This window comes from Caretta caretta, chromosome 17, assembly GCF_965140235.1.
Source record: "Caretta caretta isolate rCarCar2 chromosome 17, rCarCar1.hap1, whole genome shotgun sequence".
NCBI lineage: Eukaryota > Metazoa > Chordata > Testudines > Cheloniidae > Caretta > Caretta caretta.
Window position 1 is genome coordinate 12949152 of NC_134222.1, and position 18458 is coordinate 12967609.

General features: G+C 40.2%; 1 protein-coding gene across 4 annotated transcripts in view; it reads right to left on the bottom strand.

Annotated features, from left to right (window-relative positions):
• Positions 1-6866: 6866 nt before the first annotated feature.
• Positions 6867-18458, bottom strand: part of RABGEF1 (RAB guanine nucleotide exchange factor 1) — a 33157-nt gene continuing 21565 nt past the window's right edge. For 3 of the 4 annotated variants that reach the window (XM_048824347.2, XM_048824348.2, XM_048824344.2), the window contains 6 exons: positions 15111-15280; positions 13338-13419; positions 11967-12099; positions 11452-11543; positions 10432-10688; positions 6867-9183 (listed from right to left, as the gene is read on the bottom strand). In XM_048824347.2, the coding sequence (XP_048680304.1) occupies positions 8785-9183; positions 10432-10688; positions 11452-11543; positions 11967-12099; positions 13338-13419; positions 15111-15280 (1133 nt within the window). In that variant the 3' untranslated portion in view covers positions 6867-8784. The remainder of the gene's footprint in view (positions 9184-10431; positions 10689-11451; positions 11544-11966; positions 12100-13337; positions 13420-15110; positions 15281-18458) is intronic. The other variant, XM_048824346.2, reaches the window with a different exon arrangement.

Consider the following 18458-nt stretch of genomic DNA (forward strand, 5'->3'; position numbering starts at 1 on the left):
TTTCCAAGGAGGGTACAGGCCGTGTTTACAGTGCCTGACATGCTACACATTTGATTTCTGGGTTTTAGGTTCCTCTGTCACAACTTCAGCCACAGAAGCGACTTTTCAGAAACTTTCTTTTATATCTGCCAGGGTGGCAAAAAGTAACACAACTTTTGTAATTATCCTCAGGGCCTTTTGGGATAAGAGGCATTCTGGAGCAGTGAGTGAGAGCACAGCTGGTAGAGCCAGGCTTTTAAAAGTTGTACATAACGTCGTTTGCACCTGCAGCTGGCCAGTTCAGTCCAGCTACTCTTAAGTACACTTAGCAGCTGGACGTTTAAGTTTCCTTCTGTTTATTATTCGGGATTCAAACACTTTTTCTCCTTTACAAAAGTTGTCTTTAGTTCCCTTTACTGAGTCACATTGGGTCATACATAAGTAGATTAAAATTAAAAGAAGAGAAATTCTCACTAAAGTGTATGATTCCAAGAATCTTGAGTTAGGGCTAATTCTAATTTACATACACTGTTCTGCTATGACAACCCAGCTACTGGTACCTGGACAACCTAAAAGGATCCTTCAATGCTAACATTAAAGGGATGCATAGAAGTTGATCTTGTACAATTGCTTTTTTTATGCTGTATAAAGACCCAACACGCATCTTTAAAAAAAAAATTTTTCCCCAAACATCAGACTTACTGGGCATATCAAGTGTTGTCTACCTTGCTTTTGCTGGAGGTCTGTGAAAGGACTCAGATGTGGATTTGTGCTCTCAGCACGTATTTTGCTAAAACTGACAAACTTTTCTTTCAGCTGTTTGTCAGACTTTTGAGTTAAATAAAAACAAAACAGAAGACAATGAATTTTAAACAATCTGCAAAAAAACCCTTCCCCTCTTAATCAGGTGTCATTTCCTTAACATTTAGGAGGTCAGATGGACCAGTCCACCATTCACACACATAGTATTCCAGGAACAACAGGGAGGGGAGAAGAGGGAAAGGAGGAAGATTAATTTATAATCTTAATTTAAAAAAAAAAGTAAAAATTTAAGGTCATAATAAATGTGCAAAAAATTGAACTGAACAGCTTTGTGCCTTTGTAATATTTAATATTCTTTTAAAGGTGAGCTATAGAGGTAGGATGACCATATTTCCCAAAGGGAAAACCAGACCCTGCAGCGGACTGGCCGAAGCCCTCACCCCTCATGGGACTGGGGTCACTGCTCGCCCGAGCCCTCCCACCCCACGCAGGGCTGGGGTTACCACTTGCCCCTCTGCATGTTCCTCCACACTGCACCCTGTTTTTTAGATAAATACCCAATTTTGCCAAAAAAGTCAGGATGGCCAGGACAGGGCTTAAAATAGGGACTGTCCTGGCCAAAACGGGACGTAGGGTCACCCTACATGGAGGGCAATGTGTATACTTACCATACAGTGTGATATTAGTTATGTGACAGCTAGTGCTACCAGCACTACCTGTGACCTGCAATGAAGTGGCAAGCTCATGCTGCAGAGAGGACCAACTTAAATGTTTACTTATGTCCACAGACTGGGGTATAAAGTTAGAACTCCATATTCCCTCAGTCCACAATGGGCCTCCTACTGATATCAATAGGTGGTTTACACCAAGATCAAGGATAGAATATTGCCATTATGTCATCACTAAACTCTATTCAGTCCCTTCTAGCTGCATTCATTCTCTCTCACTGGGCAACTACTCATCTTTACAAGCACTGCTGTTTCTGCCCTTGGTTTGGTCTCTCCCATTTTCAACTCCCTTTTATGTGGGCTTTGCTCTCAACTCCATCACAGTTGCTAAAATGACCAGCCATTAAATAATTATAGGTGATGTGAAGTAACAAAATGCTCTGAAATTAATATTCTATCAAGTTGAATGAGAGCGTAGTTAATCTGTGAGCCATGTTGTCTGTTTACTGATATGAAAACGCTGTAGTGGTTTATATTTAGTTCACATTTGAAAGATTATCTCTGCATCCAGGAGAAGTAGGAACTTTCCTTTTTGAAAAGAACGTTTAGATTCTGGAAAACCCATGTTTGGTGGGCCACAAATTCACTGAGCAGTCCGGACCTTCAACAACACAATTCCATCCCCTGGACGTCACACTAGGTTCAGGTTGCTTTTATCATTGGTGAGACAATTTATAGCAGTATTACAACTTGGAAATCTAAATTGCAAGGACACAATAAAGCATGACGAATAAGAGCCCAATTCAACAGAAACTCTATAAAAGAAAGTTATTCAGTTACTCTTTTGAAAGGTCTACAGTATGTTCTTCGGCAGTTCACCTATCCTATTTAGTAGATACTCCAAAGTGTTTGCAGTGAAAGATTCCCAAACGCATGACCCCACCCAGTGATGAGCTGCCAAAAGCTGAAGAACCGGTTCCTTCAGTTGCTCCAGGTCTTTGGCGGCACTGAAGGATCCGCTGCCGAAGGCCAGGAGCAACTGAAGGACCCTGCCGCCAAAGATCCAGAGTGCCGCCGGGTGAGTAAAAATTAAAAAGGGATTCTCAGGCGGGCCGGACAGGACGGTCCCGTGGTGAGGATGTGGCCTGCGGGCCGGAGTTTGCCCACCCCTTTAACAACCAGTTCTAAACCGGCTTCAAAATTTAACAACTGGTTCGTGTGAACCAGCTCCAGCTCACCACTGACCCCACCTACTAGCCCTATATAATCTCCTTTACTGTTGTGAGTTACATACCACAGTATAAGGCCCAACCTTGCAAATGTATGAGTAAAGAGGCATTTAAGGTGCCCTACAATTATAGGGCCAGATCTCCTCCTTCTCCCCTCCTCCGCCATAGTAAAGCACTTTGAGATCTACAGCTGAAAAGTATTATTGCTTTATCAGATGTTGGACAACTGTTTAAAGGATCAATGTCTGGTGTAAAACACCCACTGAAGAGGGAGCTGTAGCCCATTAGGCCAGATCTGAAGTCAGCTCACTGTCAGTTTCCGGAACGGGAGTAAGGGACATTTTAAGTACAGTGTATTTTGACAGTCTCTAAGTACTTCATTCCAAAAGCTTCAATAATTGTTTTAGTTGAAGACTTAAGGTGAACAGGGGCATTCTCTTGGCAGTGGTTCTGCAATACCCATTGTCCCACAGTAAGATATATCATCAGAAACAATCATTTATTCCCTCGTAAACCTTTCAGTCCAACCCATTCACTGGGTGGTGTTAGGTTAAAATAATGTGAAAATTGTAATTCCATCTTTAGAACATGGAGGAGCCAGATGACTAATTTTGTATGCTGGTCTAGCAAGTGGGGTACCAGACACCAACACATTTGGAATTCAGCAGCAAACCTCAGTATTGGGTTAGTCTAGATGCATATATAACCTGACTCCCATGTTAAAGTCCTCTGTATTGGCTCCCAGGAGGACTCAATGAGGTGAGGTGTCAAAAAATTTGGTTGAGCAATGGATCCTGACTTCTAGGTCAGGAGATTCACCGTCAGGAGAAGACAGAGGTGGTTGCAAGGACAGGTAGATCAGCTCTGGGAACCACAGGTCTTGGCCAAGATGGTGCTATGAAGATGGATAATAATTTTTCTTGTTTCAATTTGTTCAGGACCTTGATCAGAAAGGGAGGTGGAGGGTAAGTGAAAAGCAGTATGTGAGGCTAAGGGAATGACTGGGGCATCTCCCATCAAGTTGCAGCCATGCCTTCCCCTCAGGCAGAATCATCTGCCCTTTGCACTGGATAGAGTTACAAAGAGACCTATCTGTGGATGACCCCACATAAGACATCTCTCTCAGAATACCTCGTCATTCAGTGCCCACTTGTGGTCAACATAGGTGGGATGGGAGCTGGATTTTGCCACACCATGCTTGCTGGGGCCAAGAGAGCGTTGTTAATGGGCACAGTCTTGGGGAGAGCTCGCCTTGGATGTATGATGGATGTTCAACAAGGAATGCTGGAGTTCCTGTGTCCCCTCCAATGGAAGTTGTATTGTCCACTACGTGTTTCATCAGGTTTTGAAAGATCTTGAAATCATCAGAGTAAGATGGTGGAGGAGGTATGACAGCCTCAACTGCTGAAGAGGAGGACTTATGGGAAGGAGGTATTTCTTCCTCCTCAGCTGGTTCTTGCTCCTCCATGAGATGTGTCTGAGAAGCAAGGGTCAAGGGCACTGGTTGTTGTTCCTGACATGCCTTCTACAAGTTGGGATGCAGTAGAACTGGGTTCCATTGTGCCCACTGAAGTGGAGCATAAGGGTGGGCCCCAAGGCTGTCCTTGCCAGTGTCTCTGGATATTTCCCCTGCTGAAAGTTTCTTCCTCAGGTTGAACCTTGAAGGAGAGAGGGAGGGAGGGAGGCAGGAAGTCAGAGGACCTTCGTATGGACACTTGAGTCAGATGAGGTATCATCCCATGTCCAACACAGGGGCGGAGGGTGCCAGTACTGGGCCTGGAGAAGGACCTGAATTTGTAATGATACTGAGGTGCAGGCTGCCTAGTGAGAAGATACCTGGAGATGTCAAGTTGGTACCATCTGGAAATCTCTCAATACCCTCTGAGTCTGCATGGGGATGGTGCAGCACTAGAGGATGAGTTACCATCAAATATGGCAGGGATGGAGAGTAGGTAGGGTCTAGAAAGAGTCGGTACCGGCAAAGAGTCTCTCTCAAACCTGCTTAGAAGAGGTGACTCAGGATCATTCAGGGTGCGAAGGTCCTCATGGAACAGGAGTCAGGAGAGCAATCGGGACTCTGGATAGTGACCTTCAGGAGTCAGTATGTCAGGTGATAATGGAGATGGTACTGAAAACAAACTGTGCATGACGAGCATTTCGCCTCGACTCTGGAGGCCTCATGCTTTGAAGGCACTGAGTCTGGTGCCACTCTGGGAGGCTTCTTGGTGCACTGCTTCTTTGCCAGCAGCTTAGTATTGGTACTGGAGGGGATGGGAGCCTGTAACAAGATACAAGGTCTCCTAAGACCAATACCAAAGGGGTGACATTTGAGTTCTGAGTGGTGGCACAGGGCCCCCAGCGTCTTCACTTACTGCCAGAGCAAAGCTGGTTGGCATATTTGATGTACACGGGGGTGACCTAGGCCCCGTGGGTCTCAGACTGCTTGATTAACAGGAGTTTTAGCCTGTCCTTCCTCAATTTCTTAGATCTACTCTTGAAACCTCCACAGATGTTTCATTTAGAGGGGATGTCAGACTCCCCAAATCAAGGGAGACAGCCTGAATGTCCATCACTGCAGGGAAAAGACCTGTTGCAGGTCTGACCTCTGGGTCTTGGGCATAACCCAAACTCAAGGCTGCAGAGTGAGGCCTGAGAAAAGTTAAACAAAGGCCTAGATCAGGCAAAGAAAAAAAGGGGAAGAGGGAACCCCATCCCCCAAAAGTACAAACTGTGCTAAAACAGAAAAAATAAAATCAAAGGAAAATACTATGAAATAAAGAAAATATGAGCAAGAGATGTAGCAAGCCAAGTGGCTAGCTAAACAGACCACCACAATGCTCTGTCTCAAGCTGCAGGTGACTGAGAAGGAACTGGAGTGCTGGCTGATCAGCCCCGTGCTGTGTACCCTCATGCCGGAGCACAGGAGTGTCTAGGATACAGATGCAGACACTGCTGCTAAGAATCTCCAGTTAAGAGTGCACAGGCGTGCACACAGGCTCACATGGAGTACCCATACGGACACTACTAAAAGAAGAATGCACAGTTTGGTAACAGTTCTTACTGTAAAGTAGCTTCTCTGATCTAGGCACAGTAAGTAGTTGGCTCATGTTCAAAGACAACTTTGTGCCGCTCGTTGATCAGAAATTCCCTAACACTCTATTTTCAGTAGCATTAACCAACTATGGTACAGATTTTCTACACTTGTAAAAATGAGAAGCAATCTCTAACTACATACAGTTATTGTGACATGACATGTTAGCAGCCTGTCTTCTCCATTTCAGTGACCTCTATTGCCCTTATCTGGTAGCTGAATATTTTGATTGGCAAGTACTTGCTCCTGTTTACTATTATAAATGTTCATGGCTACTGCTGCTATTTCAGCAGTCAAAACGACTCTCTATTCTCTGATTCCTCAAAAGCAGGCCAATACAAATATAAAAACCCTTCAAGTTATTTCCTGCTTTGGATTTCCCACTGTATCCTGTCTTTTTGTGTCTCTCTTCCTTATAATCTGTTTGGGACTGGGAAAAACTTCCTTTTATATCTTAAACACTGCAAAGTACATTATTGCTTAAATATGCCATCTAAATAGCTTACACTGTAGATTGGTTTGTCTGTTTACTGTCCGCCCGTGGGCAAGGCTAAATATCTTAAGCCATTTGCTTTAAAAACCTGTCACAATTTTATTTTCCATCGCAGACACAGTCTAGTTATATAAGTGATAGACTGGAACCCGAATTACCCCAGGAAGCATGCAGAGATTTGACTTCTCCTTACAGCTCTGACACCAGCTTCTTCTAGAGCCTTGGGTAAGTCACACAACCTTTCCACCTGTCTTCCCATTTGTAAAATGAGTATGAAACTAATTCACCCACCTCAGAGAGGTATTGAGAACTAATTTGTGCCTGTGACAGAACTCCGGTGGTTTGATAAATGAATTAGAAATACCTTAGCTAGAAAAGCACTTTAGAAGAATTATGTCATTTGATTACCCCACTGCTCTCTGCTTCAGTGATCTTTTTCCAAGGTCAAAAACAGTTCTGCTACTGAGACTCTGATGTGTTTAGAGTCAGAAGTTCAAATCCAAAATCTAGAACACACGAAAACCCAATGTTTCTTCCCCTCCACAAATATGGAAAAAACAGGTGCCTGACATAAGTAAACAAATATTTAAACAATAGCAGCATTACAATAAAAGCAGGATTTTTAAAGAACTCATTAACAAAGGAAGAATGCACATATTTTTATTTAACAGCAATTTAGTATGCAGTAGCTAAAAGATGTGTACATTTTATTTATTTACTTATTTATTTTTAGGAAAGAGACAAATGTGTACCTGGATATCAGAATTAGCACCTAATGTATGTAGAGAAAATAAGGGCTCACTACAAGCATTGATAAGGTCTTGAACAGTCTAGGAGCAGAGTCTCATCAATGAACAGTAACTACTCAGAGTAATTTCTTATGATCAACTGACTCATTGTTGCATCTCTGCAGGGAAATGTGGGTAATTAGTTATCTTTAAAACACTAGGAATGCATAGTTCAAACCGTTAAACACAGCAATTTGAGAATTAAAAATAGGACAAGTCACAGTTTTGGTCTGAAATTATTGCAGTGCAAATTTTGAAGTATCAGTAATTTTAAAGCAATGGAATACAATGAAGAGGTAGGTACCCTCCCCTTGACGGAAAAAATTTAAAGTTGCTTAAGAACAGCCCTTAGCCAAGCTAAGGAACGTATCTCTGAAAAGCATTAAATATCACAGGTACACATAGAAGCCATGGCAGACTAAATTAACTGGAAGATATTTAAAATGATATATAAAATGTTTCACTGGAATATAAAAAAAATCTGCAAATGGTTACACGTTTTGTGGAGTGAACCAGCGGGTTACTTTTCAAATGAAATACAGTACACAGCGATTTAAAGCTTTTGGGAAGTGAACTGTTCACTTTCAGTACTCAAAAATCACTAAAGCCCAGAATAGTGCAATTTTGTAAAAGTAAATGTGCTCTTTCTTGCTAACAGCAAAGGGTCATGCTCTTAATAAAGCAGCCTCTAAAACAGGTTCATATGATGCATGCCTTGATTGGGGGGGAGAAGGAGGAGAGAAAGTGGTCAAGGCCCAACCCATTAGTGGGAAATGGCTAAACAATACAAACTCACTGTATTAGGAAAGGGAGTCAGTCACTGTTGGCTGAGCATTTGAGCCATTTCCCCCACAACTATCACCACGGGTTCCAAGTCTGTCATTTTCCTCTCCTTCCAAAACCTGCTTCAATGCTCTTTCTTCTTAGAAATAAGCAACACCAGCACCTACCTGCAACTCAACAGACCACCAGTATACCGACAAAAATGGAGGGAAATGTTAAGATGAAAAAATATTTCAATTTTCAGATCCCAAGAGTTATTATAAAGAATGCGTTTAAAAGCTATGAATACTATGATATAGTTCTGTCAAGCTTTCAAATCTGCAGTTCATTCCGTTGCATCATCCAGCTTGCTAAAATACATTAATGGTGTACTTCCTTATATACTGTGAAGTTAATATTGAACTAAATAAAAGGTGCTAAAAATGGACATTTTTATATATCATTTTGTACTAATACACAAGGTGCCATGCACAGTTGAAACATTACTTTTTTAAACCTATTTACAATTCTACATATTTATTTTACACTATATCTTTCATCATTACAACTACAGAATAAATTCAGACCCTGGAACACTGGTACCTTTGAGTTTCTGCTAGAACTCCCAGCCTTGCATTATTCAAGAAGTACTGCTAATCTTTTTCTTCTTAAATTTAAATTAAACTCATTATTTAAAAACACATAAGTGCATGCCCAGAAGAAAGCTTTCAGGAAAAAGTTGTCAATGGACTAGTGTTGCTTAAAAATTACATTGGCTTTGTGTAGAAAATTTAAATTCAGTTCAAAAAACCAAAAAAGCCTAATAGAAACCTACTTTGACTAAAATAAATACAATTTATTACACTCTAAACAAAATAATTGTACCTTTAAAAATGTACTGATTTAAACTCATTTGATTTTTTTAGCCTCAAACTTATTCCCCTTTCCAAGCAGCAAATAGTAATAGGTGTGTAAGAATTCCTTTTGAAGTTAATACTTTCATGGTAAATTATCATCCAGCATAAACCTGAGGCTGCAATGGTGGGGGCAATTTATCATTCTCTACGTTTTCAGAGTCAATAGCTGCTAAGGGTTGATTTTTTGGTTTTATTTCCAATGGATATTTTTCAACAATATCTTGGACTTCCTTAGTAATTCCATCAGTCCAATCTATAAGGTCTTTCTCAAGCTTCTTGGCTTCACTGACAATTCTTTCCTGTCTCTCATTCAATTGAGATAGGAGGTCTAAGTTCTTATACATCTGTTTAACACCTAGGCACACATCTGATGACCAGTTTTCAGACTCTTGTTTCTTTGGAGACGTTTGGCCCGACATGTAGCGATCAAAATCCTCCTGGCTTAGATTTAAAGATTGAGCGTCCAGCTTTTCAATGAAGGCCACAGCACAGCACTACACACAGAACAGAGAGAGAGTGTCATTGCAGGGTACATGATGCAAGTCATAACCCAAAACAACAAGTGTTCTGCATTTTAATCGTGCTGTTATACAAACAATATGGTGGTTGGTTTAATGGTTCAACAGATCACCGGACAGCAAATTGCTGCTCTCCTGAAAAGCCTCTCAGCGTAGCCTGGTTAAAATAAGGCCGTTCACAAAAAATAAAAATAACTAACATTTTAAGAAACTGCAGAACACCATTCAGATCAGGTCATCTTGGCTGTACAAAGCAATTGTGTGCTGACTGAATGAGGAAGCTCCATTGCAAACTATGGGGTCACTGCATTTTGAAAAAGAACAGTAAGTGAAAGAATGAAAAGACACAGTTGACAGCAGCACTCTATACTAGGTGCATTTGTTTTAGTTATGTACTGAGCATAATTTCATGCTACACCATCTAATCTGTTTCTGAAAAAGTAAATGGGAGGAATGCATCTCAGCTTGAAGCGTTCTCCTTCTGAAAGCATTATTTAGAACACACACTGAAGTATTTCATATTAAGAAAAAAATTCATTTTTCTTGTAGAATTGTTACATATGCAAATTCCAGGGTATCCAAATTCACAGTTTTGTTCAGCCAAACACACACACGCCCGCCCTGTTCTAGGGATACTTCCATAGGACTGTCCCTCTCTATCAATGGCTGGATCCTGCAGGCCTTTCACATGATGAAATCCTGCCAACTCAAATGGCAACCGAGCATGCACAAGCGCTGCATAATCGAGCCTCAGCAGATTTTGAATAGCTAGTAGTCAAGTCAACCTTCTCAAAACTGTTACAAGTTAATGGTTCTTCATCTGTTATATCTTTAATGCCTGAACCTTGAGGTTAACGTAAATCAAGTGGTAGCTGAACTTTCACTTTTCTTACATAATAAAAGCTTGCCCAGGTCTGCACGGGCAAAATACTGGTCAGAATCAAGGGCTTGAACTGGTTAAAGAAGTGGCTAGGAAACCAAGGCATTCTTAGGTTCACCTAACTTAGAAGGGTGGGGGGGGGGAGGAAGAAGAAATGAAAAGTGGAAGGGAGTGCACTCCAGCCTGAACAGCAGTACACTGTTTCATAAGAATAGTTTCACATTATCTTGCGACTACATTTTCTGTTTCCTTCAGTATTAAGACATTCACCTTTGCTGGGAATGCCTTGATCAAACAGCAGATGATAGTATGGTATACAGCTTCAACACTGTTCTTGAACTTACCAGGTTGGTAAAATAGTAGCCATCCTCTCCAGTCATTAACCTGCTTGGATTACAGAAGCGGGTTATATACTGGATGTTGGACTGCAGACGGGGTGGGTTTCCCTTCAAAACAATATAGATAAGTGTTGGTAAGAAGTCATCAGCAGAAGCTGGTTCGTTTTTTGTGATTTTTATAGCGTTGAAGATATGTTTGCTGCATTGGGTGATGCATGCTAATTTATCACGAGGGACACGTTTTGAATCCATTTCGATAATATCTGTAAAATAAAAACCCTATATAGTTAGATCTCCATTCATCAGAAGCCCACAAAAGTAAATCCATACGTAAAGGGTGACCCACTGGATTGCTATCAGATTGCACTATTTGTGTTTAATTTACTCCACTTGATACTGTATGAAAACTAAGTATTTATATGCCTCCCACTTCAACCTAGTTCCAGAGTAAACATTGTTGGGATTTATTCTCACAACACTTCCATGAGGTAAGGAAATATTATTCTCATTTTATAGGTGGGAAACTAGCCCAACATCACTCTACTAGTCTGTGGCAGATCCAAAAACTGAACCCATTTCCCAAAAAGCAGAACTAAGTTTTGTTTGATTTCAATAGTTGACAAAGTAAACAGTACAAATATTAGGATTCACAGAAGAATGACAACAGCTATGCTCCAAGGCCCTGATTCAGTATGGTTGCTAAGCATCTCAATTTTACCAATCTCAACCTTCTCAATGAGACTACTCTCATCCTTTAAGTTAAGCTTGGGTTTAAGTGCTTTGCTGAATTGGGGCCTAAGTGAGGCATATCTACCCCTTAAGATACCAGTGAACAAATGTGAGTTACAGAAGCAAATTTGTCCAAAGCGTTTCTGCAGAGGAATGAATTTATGTATACAATATTCAGGATTGTAGCCACTTGTTTAAAGCAAAAAATACAGTCTCTATGAAAAAGCAGGTGTTTATACTTTTTACTTCTTCAGATAGTTAATTTGGAGAAGATAAGCTAGTTTATAGTTCACAAACCCGTAATTGCTTTCACAACCATATCGGAGACCTCTGGAATTTCTTCATTAACAGGAACACACAGCATTTGTGGAGTAACCCAGTGTAAAGCCCTATCAAGAGAAACAAATGAAAACACACACCACCCCTAGCAATGAAGTCGTCTGAGGTCAGCGGCAAAGGTTAACAGTATGCTAACAGCTTCTTTAATTAAGCTATCATATAAGGAGCCTTCTGTTTGACAAGGCAAGCACTTCAACCCACTGAGGAAACTAGATTACTACCCAGAAAAACATTTATATTATAATTAATACGCTACAAGTGAGTGCATGATTATTTCAAATGAAATAACCCAGTGTAGTCATTTCCATTACCTTAACAAAAAGCTACAAAAGAATTAATCCAAAACATTGTCTTCAGTTAATAAATTAGTGCCACTCTTGCACCAGATTTCAGCATGCTAGTTTCGGCATGAATGGGAGACACCACTCATGCGATTTTGGACTTCTAGATTATTTCTCTTCAGAAATCCTTACCTGATTCTCTTTTGGACAACCAGATCCTTCTTCTCATCATCAGTTGTTTCAGGGCAGAACACATATTTATACAATCGAGTCATGATATATTTTTCAATCTGGTCCATTGCTTTCTCAACTTTTTCTGGGGAAACTGAAAGATACAAACCCATCCCCCAAACGTAGTAAATTAGATGGTTTACGGACCCATAGGATTGTTTGTGAAGACTTAATGCCAGTTGGCCACAATAACCACTGAGTCAGCACAGGTATGAGTTATTCCCTTCTACTGCTCAAGTCAAATGTGAGTTAAACAATAGGTACCGATGTACTGAATCTAATGCTTTTCAGAAGTAAAGAATAATACAACAGTAAGGAGCAAGTGTGGATGCTCTGAGATAACCATATGTCTAGGCATATGAAGGCAAGGCATGAAGCTGAAGATCAAACAGGTTCCTAGCTCCAAAGAGGTTTAATATCTAGGTTAAAAAAAATTACTTAAACCCCTGAACAGACATGGTCCTTGACACAGTTTACAATGTGGAGACATTTAATATACTCTGCTTTCAATTTTGGAGTTTCTGCCTTTCAGGAACCAAAAGGAAAGTGGGCTTGTTTCAAGGGTCAGAATAGTCATACCTGTACAGTCAGACCTGTACTGACTGTAGACATGCTTGAGAGACATAGAAGTGGACTGAAGTATTACTCTGCACTATGAATTTTAATTTTGGTTCTGCTGCTATGCATTTTATAGTATGAAATATCTGAGCTAGAGGCCTCATGAACTTACTATGCACTTCCATGCACATGTAACTACACCTAGAGGCAAGGCGGCTTAAAGTTTTTGAGAATAATCACAATAAGGTACGTGCCACTCAAAATACACTCCCTGGGATATTTCCCACTCCAAGAGTAGGGAATACACCAAATACTGGGTAAACAGACAGTTAGATTACATACAAATAATACAAGTTAAATTGCAGAACAGTTTAAAGAAAGATGAAAGCATAGGTATGAAAATTAGAAAATTAAAAAGGGACTGAATATACCAGTTTAAAAACAGCAACAATTAAGGGGTTTTTTTGGTTTTTGTTTTTAAGTTTTGGACCAACAAATGTTTTGTGAACTGAACTGTTACTTGGCAGGGTTTCTTTAAAATATTTAAATACCCTCTGACAATCAATTTAGATAGCAGAACTTTACAGAATCTTAAATATAGTGATGTTACTTGGAATAGCTCTAATTAGAGTGTTTACTACTAAAAAGTAACAATGTCACATGGGGACAGAGAGAGAAAGAGAGAGCACGTGCATGAGAGATTCGGGAGATGCAAGTGGCCCAAACATTATACTGTTTCAATGGTAAGGTGTGAGAGAAAGAAGAGTCTGATACCTTTCCAACGGGTCTGTAATTTCTCCGCTACATTTTGATAGAAGTCCTGGGCACATTCAGATTGTTCCTCAATACTTAATTCCTAGGACAGAACACTGATCTTAAGTGAAAAAAAACAGCATGGTGCCATGCAAATGACATAGAAGTAGTCATGTACCTATTTTTTCATGGAAAATATCTAACAGCAGCAAGAGTTGTACAGAACACAGGACAAATTATCTTCTCCGTATTGTGACTTGAAGACTATATTTATTTGTTCTGCACAATACTACGAACCCGAATGGGTGGAATGATGGAGCTGTATTTAAAGTATGGGGCTAGGCATTGCAACAGGCTTCCTGTGTGACCTGCAGAAAGTCACTTAATCTTTTCATGCTTCAATTTTCTCATTTGTAAAATGGAAAGAGTTTGTTAACCTAAGAGAGAAGTTGTGACACTTACTTTGTTAGTATTTTTAAAGCAATTTGAAATGGAGGCACTACAAAAGTGCCAAGTGCTGTTACTACTGACAATGGCACTTTGGAACACTACAAGATTAATTTCTAGTGTTGGACCATGATTCAGCAAGCCATTTCTATTCAGCAAAGCATTTAAGCACTTGTTTAGCTTTAAGCATGTCCTCAAGTCGCATTAAAGTCAATGGAACTTAAGCATGCGCTTACATGTTTTGTGTGCACAGAAAGAGCAACAAGTGCTGTATGAAGGTAATAAGTATTACTTGGAGGGAAAACTTCATGACAGAACCATTTGCACAGGTAGTAATAGAGAAGCAGTCTTCCTCAGCTGCTGACCAATTCCTGGAGCTTCAGTGGTGTTTGTACATGAACGTGCAAGTACACAGGCAAACTGGCAACAGAAAGCTAAGGGTGGCCTCAGTTTTCAAAGGAGCAAACGCAATGACTTATATTTTGGAATGACAAAAGGAATAATTTTAACATTTTAAAGTTCCATGAGCCCTAAAAGCATTTTACACGCAACTTACTTTAAATATAAAATAAAGAGACAGGTTCACAAATCTTCTGATTTTCCTATGACTTATACATGAGAAAAAGGGAGGGGGACTGTAATGAAAATGGTGACAATCTAAAATTCCAGTTAATTTTCAGGTTGCCATTTGTATTGCTATAGTTGAAGCAGAAGAAAATAGTATTAACAGTAGATACTCAATATTTAAAGCCCTTCATTTTAAAAAACAAAACAATTACCAAAAAATTCCCAGGTTTTATAAAAGCTATTGTTTTTATCATCAATTTTCCCCAAATTTTGGAGTACACAAAAATACTGATTATCTTGAGAAAAATCCAATAATGCATTTATGCTAATAAATTAGTCCAATGTAATGGAATATATGCAAACACGTGCTTGTGTAAGTGTGTGTACTGCTAATGTATAGTCCATGAAATAAACCACAGCATTAAACGGTGTTCACATTCGATACTCTTACTTTTCTCTGTTTGTTGCTTTTTCTGTCCTCCTGTCCCCCAATATTCACCCAGACAACTGTGAAGTTATTTTTTGCACCTTTTTTTAAACCTTTCAAATTTTATAACAAACACCAATACATTCTTGAGAAATTTCAAACAAAATTAAAACCAAAACTGAAGGGCCTTATGAATGCTGGATCATTTCAACCCTAGGTGGCACCATAGCCACATCAATACTTCCGCGGAGGACTGACGGTTCAGCTTTTGCATAAAGGATTAAAAGCTTTTGTTTCTGCCTAAGTCCCTCGTTTTTAACGTGTCACTTATATAATGCATGTGATATACCAACCCTTTTGTGATGCATTGCTTCCAAAAACATTTTGCACTGCTTATAAATGTCTTGACCAGATTTTTGATAGGTCTTGAGAAACTCTATAAACTCCTTGGACGCTCGATCTGTCTCAATGCTGACCTGCCTGTTTATTGAAGGGCTAGGAGCCTTAGCTTCATGAATCTCTGCTGGGAAAATTAGAAACAATTAGAGATTAATTGTACTAATCAATTAATGTATCAGATTAAAAAAATTATAGGACAAACCTAATTTAAACTTCTATACATAAAGATGAATTTTTCTCTTCTGAAGAGAACAGGATTAAATAGTGACATGTTGAACCATCACTAAATACAACTATATGAAACTGCTTATTAAGCTAACAGTCACAAATATTTAAAACCAGATTCTCATTTACATTAATGACCCTATACATTAATTTTGACAGTATAAAGGAGACAAAGTGGGTGCAAGTTACAGTTACATGCTCACTTGAAAATCCCCTTATATTGCTAGAGCAGTGTTAGTGTAAATGAGAATCTGGCTTTAATGTTTGAATCAGAGCAAAAACACCAAATATGGTCCAGTTTTCTACATGGAACTCAACAACAGACGGGAAAAACCCTACCCTTTGTTTAGTGGAATTTGTTCCAGTTGTGTATGCAAGTTTACAAAGCTGGAAATGTATACATTAACATGGGGCTTCCAAACATTTCTCTTCGGGAAACATGTACTTCAGCAAATATTGGCTGCACTTTACAAGACAGTCATACAAACTTGATAGGATCTTCTCTACCCAAGTTTAGCACACCCACCTCTCAGTTTGCCAGCCAACACTGTCAAAATGAATGATTGAATGCAAGATGATGTAAATGAACATGATGAAAAGCAAAAAGCAAAGAGAGAAAAAACATGAAAATATTCTTAATAAGCAGATTTTCAGCGCAAACAAACCCATTTATAACATGCAGAACAAGAGAATGCACTGTGTCAGTAGCCATACATGCAGGACTTTAAATAAGAGGAAAATAATTTGTCCATTAAGTTCATGTATTTCATTTGGTTTCTTATTCAATATGACTTTTTATAGGCTCAACACCATCTCAGATTCATCTCTCATTTTTAACTTCACATATTTCAATGGAGTTGTACACCAGTGATGAATTTGAACAGCAATGTTTGAGAGAGAGACTCTTCAAGGGCTTCTCACTTAGCAATATAGTCTTCTCTTGATAAAAATCAGTATAGACCGGGGGTGGCCAACCAGAGCCTGAGGAGCCAGAATTTACCAACGTACATTGCCAAAGAGCCTCAGTAATACGTCAGCAGGCCCCCATTAGCTCCCCCCTCCAGCCCCCAGTGCCTCCCTTCCGCCGGCAGCCCCAACGATCAGGCACCTCCTACTCCTCCCCATGCCTCTTGCCTGCCACACTGCTGTTTTGCGTGAGCTGCAGGCTCGGGGGGGAGGAAGGAGGGTATGGCAGGCTCGGGGAAGGGGCAGGGGCCTTGGGGAAAGGCGTGGAGTGGGGGCAGGGCCTGGTGTTGAGCAGTGAGTGCCCCCCCAGCATATTGGAAAGTTAGCATCTATAGCTCCAGCCCTGGAGTCAGCGCCTATGCAAGGAACCACATATTAACCTCTGAAGAGACGCATGCAGCTCCAGAGCTGCAGGCTGGCCACCTCCGGTATGGACACTATTAGCAGTAATGCAGTTACAGTAACTCCTCACTTAACGTCATCCCAGTTAACGTTGTTACATCACTGATCAATTAGGGAACGTGCTTATTTAAAGTTGCATAATGCTCCCTTATAATGTTGTTTGGCAGCAGCCTGCTTTGTCCCTGCTTGCAGGAAGAGCAGCCCATTGGAGCTGGCGGTGGGGGCTTGGAACCAGGGTGGGCCGGCAGCCGCCCCATCAGCTCCCCTAACTTCCCTGTGCAGCAGCCGCCCAGCAGGCTATCAATTGCCAGGCAGTTCAGCTGTCCCCCCCTCTGCCTTGGAGCTGCTCCCCCAGCCTCCTGCTTACTGTGGAGGGGGTGGGGAGAGAGGGGTGCTAATGTCAGGATGTCCCATCCCCCCACTCCTTTACCCCATCTCCACAGAATGGGGGGGGGGGGGGAGAGACGACACCACAGGGCTCAGGATGGAGGGAGCAGCTGCTGTCTCAACTTTTTGATCTACTTAAAAAGCCAGTGTACCTAGAGTGGGGTCAGCATACTTCATGGGGCAATGCATCTCTCTCTCTCTCACACATGCTGTCTCTCCTCCTTCCATTCCTGCTGCCTTATAGAGTATGAGGCTACATTAACAATGTGTTAACTCTTGAGGGCTCAGCTGAGCGCTAGATCATCATTTAGCAGTAAGGCATTCCCTGGGAAATATCCCACCCTCTGACTTCACCACCTCAGCCAAGCTTCACTATCATCATTGCTGTGCACAGTATTGAATTGTTTGTTTAAAGCTTATACTGTGTATATGTAAAATTTCCATGGACCCGAACCCACCCCCCATTTACCTTAATTCTTGTGGGGAACCTGGATTTGCTTAACATCGTTTTGCTTAAAGTAGTATTTTTCAGGAACATAACTACAACATTAAACAAGGAGTTACTGTACCGGTGTGTGTTAAAATTTTACTCCTTATAAGCCATATAAATAGAAATATTTGAATTCTATCAGTTAAGATCAATATTGCTAAAGCAAATCCATTCATTTCTATTTATACCCAAAGGTTGTTCTTTAAGTATAAAAAGGAATTTTAAAAAATTCTGAAGATTCAAAGCAGTATTCAAGATTGAGTCTACATAGTAATTTGAATACTACTTAAATGCAACCTAGTAGAGTACCATAACAGAGTAAATAATTTACTAAATTTAGTATGACATAACTAGTTGGTTACAAATATGCACTTTATAAGATACAATTAAAAAGAAAAAAAGCACTAATTTTGAAAAAGTATTCGCTCTAAATTATATCAAATAATCTTATGATGTATTTTAATTCACCATTAAATCAATGTCGAGTATTAGCTAACTGGCTTCCTTCAATATTCAAATTTATCAGCATGAAGTTTTATCATCCATCTATTCTTATGACATTTGGCTGATTAGATATCCATAAAAATGGCACCCTCATTCTGCTATTTCTAGTTTTTGTTTAACGACTACAAAAGCTCGGTTTAGAAAGCTTCATCTGAGACACTTTTAGCTTAGTAAAGGTAAAATATTAATAGCCTCCATCTAGATACAGTTACTACAGACATGGCTACAAAATTTGAGCGCTGTTTTCATTTGCTCTCTAGTTTAAAATAACTTCACTCTTTAATAGTTACAGCACCCAAATTTGTAATGATTTAATATGAATCAGGGA